General features: G+C 41.6%; 1 protein-coding gene across 1 annotated transcript; it reads left to right on the top strand.

Moving 5' to 3' along the window:
• The first annotated feature begins 785 nt into the window (after window positions 1–785).
• On the top strand, window positions 786–1,763 carry LOC133133472 (olfactory receptor-like protein COR4). Its single transcript, XM_061249571.1, has one exon. It carries the CDS (start codon window positions 786–788, stop codon window positions 1,761–1,763), a length of 978 nt encoding a protein of 325 aa, XP_061105555.1.
• The last annotated feature ends 2,051 nt before the right edge of the window (window positions 1,764–3,814 follow it).

Here is a 3,814-nt window from a genome sequence, read left to right as displayed (position 1 = left end):
CACTCTAAATGGGTAATAACGGGCAGATCAGATGGTTGGCTCAGACACCAGCAAGTTATCATGTCTGTTAGAACGGAGGCAGGGATAATGGTCGGTGTGTGACCTGCATCACGTGGCTTTTTGCTATTTGTTAATATGGCTATTACGCAAGAGGAAATGTAGGGTATTGCATGGGAGTAAAATAAGTCAGTTTCAATTGATAAGACTCATTTCCCCAGATCACAGGTCTCTCTGAGTAATTATGTTTAATACGTATTTAACACTCATTTTTGCAAATAATCGAAAACTAGTAGGCCAGCTTAATTTAATTAAATATGCAGTAAAATCATTCCATAGATTGACACAGAAACGTCGCACCGTCTATGAGCCTGCCAAACTGTTAATGTGGACTAAAATGCAAATTAAACGAATCAGCTGGTCCGGACAATGGATCGGTTATCGATGTAGGAGGCCTATAATTCCCGATGAACTGGTTTATAACTCAAAGGCGGTATTTTCCAAGCTAGGCTGCTGACGATATAGCCTACCATTTAAAAGGTAGCCTACTCACCTTGAACTTCTAAAGAGGAAATACACCGCTATATGATTGGACAGAATGGGGGGGAAATCCGTATAGCGGATGGAGCGTCTGCTGAATGTCGAAATGTAAAGCAAATTAAATGATGACCAAGGTAGTCTGAATTGCCACGTGGTTGTATGTTTTCATTGATTGCCATTCATCCATTTCTCTCTCAGGGCCCAGAGGAGAAGGAGACACGTCGGAGGTTCTGAACGCTGCACGCGCCATGGGAATTCTCGCCACTCCCATCACGAACGACTCCATCATTACACCAGCGGGATTTTACGTTATCGGATTTACGTATTTAAAGTTCGCTCATTTGTTTGTTGGTTTCCTCGGGTTCATTTATATTGTAACCATTTTGTGCAACTCATTTATAATTTCCATAATATGTATAGATCATCGGCTTCATTCTCCAAAGTACATTGCGGTGGCTAATTTAGGGTTTGTCGACTTGGTGTCCAGTACAGCCTTTATTCCCGGTACGATTAAGCCTGTTGTTACCAAAGATCTCTTTATATCGTACAATGCATGCCTGTCACAGATTTTTTTTTATTATACTGCTGTAATATTGGAGTCATTTTCCCTCACTGTGTTAGCATATGACCGGTTCATTGCGATATGTTTTCCACTGAGGCATAATTCTATCAACACCCCCACGACCATGATCAGTATTTTAGCGATTCTTTGGCTGGTTTTTGCAGGCGTCATGATTTTCTTGATCGCGATCTTGAAAAAACTGTCCTTTTGTGATTCACTCATTGTGAACCACTTTGTGTGTGACTACGGGGCAGTATTCAATCTGTCCTGCAATGATAATACACTGCAATGGACCGCTGCTTCTGTTCTGTCAATAATGCTTTCGTTTGGGCCCCTGACTTTAATTGCCATTTCCTACGCATGGATTTTGAGAACTGTGTTTCGAATGAAAAATGTGGAAAACCGGTACAAAGCACTTGCAACGTGCACAGAACATCTCATTTTAGTGGCGATTTTCTACGTGCCGACAATAACGCTGTACCTCACTGAACTTTTCTTATTCGAAGTCGATCCAAACGTCAGAATGGCGAACTTGTCGTTAGCCTCCTGCATTCCGTCCTGTCTGAACCCCATTGTGTATTCTCTGGCAACCAAAGAAATCAGGAACAGAATACTGGCTATGCTCCAGAAAGTCAAAGTAGCAGCATGGAAATCTCAGGCGTAGTGTCGAAGGTTGTTGTAAATTTACATTTTCAAATGAATAATGGCAATTCATACACACACTCACACACTGACGGCGACTGGCCGCCACGCAGGGCGCCGACCAGCTCTTCAGGAACATTTGGGGATTAGGTGTCTTGCTCAGGGACGCCTCGACACAGCCCGGGCGGGGGATCGAACCGGCAATCCTACGACTGCCATACGACTGCTCTTACTGCCTGAGCCATGCCGCCCCCCACTTTTATTATTATTATTATTATTATTTTTTTTCAAACATTCATACACACACACCTGACGGCGACTGGCCGCCACGCAAGGCGCCGACCAGCTCGTCAGGGGCATTTGGGGGTTGGGTGTCTTGCTCAGGGACGCCTCGACACGTCCCGGACGGGGAATCAATCTGGAGATCCTTGTCGCCCCCCATTTATTTCTAGGTTCTAGCGTTTGAAACTTGGAAAATTACGTAATTTCCTGGTAGCCAGTGGCGCTATCTGCGTGGCTTGTAGAATGCTAAATCTCATCTCAAAGTTAAGCAGAGGCGCTGATGTTAACTTCAATGGCTACGCGACTAGCGAACTTTTAATCTACACCACAGTAGTGTTATGGCAAAACTTGCCAAACCAATGCGATTTGCTTGCTAGCTACATTAACATGAGTGGTTAATATTTAGCGTTAGCACAGGTCACAATTCGATCATTAATTATTTTACAATTGCAATACAATGTATGTGATGTACTCTATTAGAAAGCACATAATTTTTACTGAGAGTTGTAGAGTGAGACTCAAACGTATCAGTTTACCGGAAAGTTTCCACCGTAGTCGTTTCCGTGGCGACCTCTATTTACTCCTCGCATCTCTCCCTATCTATCAAGATCACCATTTCTTTCCTTTCCATTCTTTCCCCCACTCATTGCCCCACCCCATAACCAATGAGGATGGATAAATTATAGAATGACAATTAGTCATACTTGTAAGTGCCATTTCCTGATTTGGGAATTGTTTGTGTTGCATGCTATTTATTGATAATGCTGGTGTGTGCATGAAAAGTAGGTACTAATGTTTTATTTTATGTTTGTATATTGAATTTGTCGACTATCTTATGATGGCGAATGCCGTTGGTCCCAGTGGGGCTTCCGTGGTTCCTGTAAAACTAAGGCCCTGAAAAAAGAAGGAAATGTTAATTAGCTAGTTGGCTGATGTTTCACGACGGAGCAACAGGGTGTTTTTAACGTGTCCTACCGTGTCCGTGACATCAAATGTTTGCGGATGCTCAAGTTCCTGTCCATTCATTGTTTAGATTTGCAGTTTATTCTGAAGAGATTCACTTTGTTCATTTTTCAAGAAAGTAAGTTAGGCTATAATATAACGGTTTGTCACCACGTGCAACACAAGTGCATTTCTCAGAGTCTATGCTATCCCTACAATGTATCCAATATTAACGTGCACGACCCAGGGGCAAACCCATTATAGCCCTAACGAGTGGACTACTGTTTGTACCTTAAAGGGTGCAGATATACGTGAATCAGTATTACAAAATAAGGGGTTGTCCATTTATAATTGTTATGCTCCAGGTGTCATTTTAGCTTATGTAACATGACTGGACTACATTTTTTAAAATAAAAAATGCATGACATTACTTTTGTCTGAAATGCAGTTATTCATTTCCAGCCCCATGAGGCAAATATTAAACAATATGTCCTCCTGATTTTGATTTTAATTTCTGTGAATAGAGCTGGAATGCCTTGAAGGGGGTGGTGGTTCAGTGAAGTTATTTTCAGTTGGGCAGCAACAATGTTGTACATGGCATTTGACTGTTGTATAAAACATGACATTAATGAATGGTGAAAAACACAGCAGGCATGACAAAATAGCCTTGTCAGAATTACAGTGCATCCGGAAAGTATTCATTTTTTCCCGGGGTTTACAGTCTACCAGACAATTTTACAAGAAAAACGCTAAGTATTTTATTAATTTATTTATTAAAATTCAATTTACTTGACACTGCACCAATCTTGACACTGCACCACTGGACAATATTGTGTAATATCGTGACAT

The sequence above is a fragment of the Conger conger genome, chromosome 7 (assembly GCF_963514075.1).
Source record: "Conger conger chromosome 7, fConCon1.1, whole genome shotgun sequence".
NCBI classification, from domain to species: Eukaryota; Metazoa; Chordata; class Actinopteri; order Anguilliformes; family Congridae; genus Conger; species Conger conger.
Note: the sequence above shows the minus strand (reverse complement) of the source record. Positions and strands in the feature narration are given on the sequence as shown.

Excerpts from the sequence above, each read along its gene's own strand:
- LOC133133472 (XM_061249571.1), top strand. The coding sequence starts at position 786 with ATGGGAATTCTCGCCACTCCCATCACGAACGACTCCATCATTACACCA.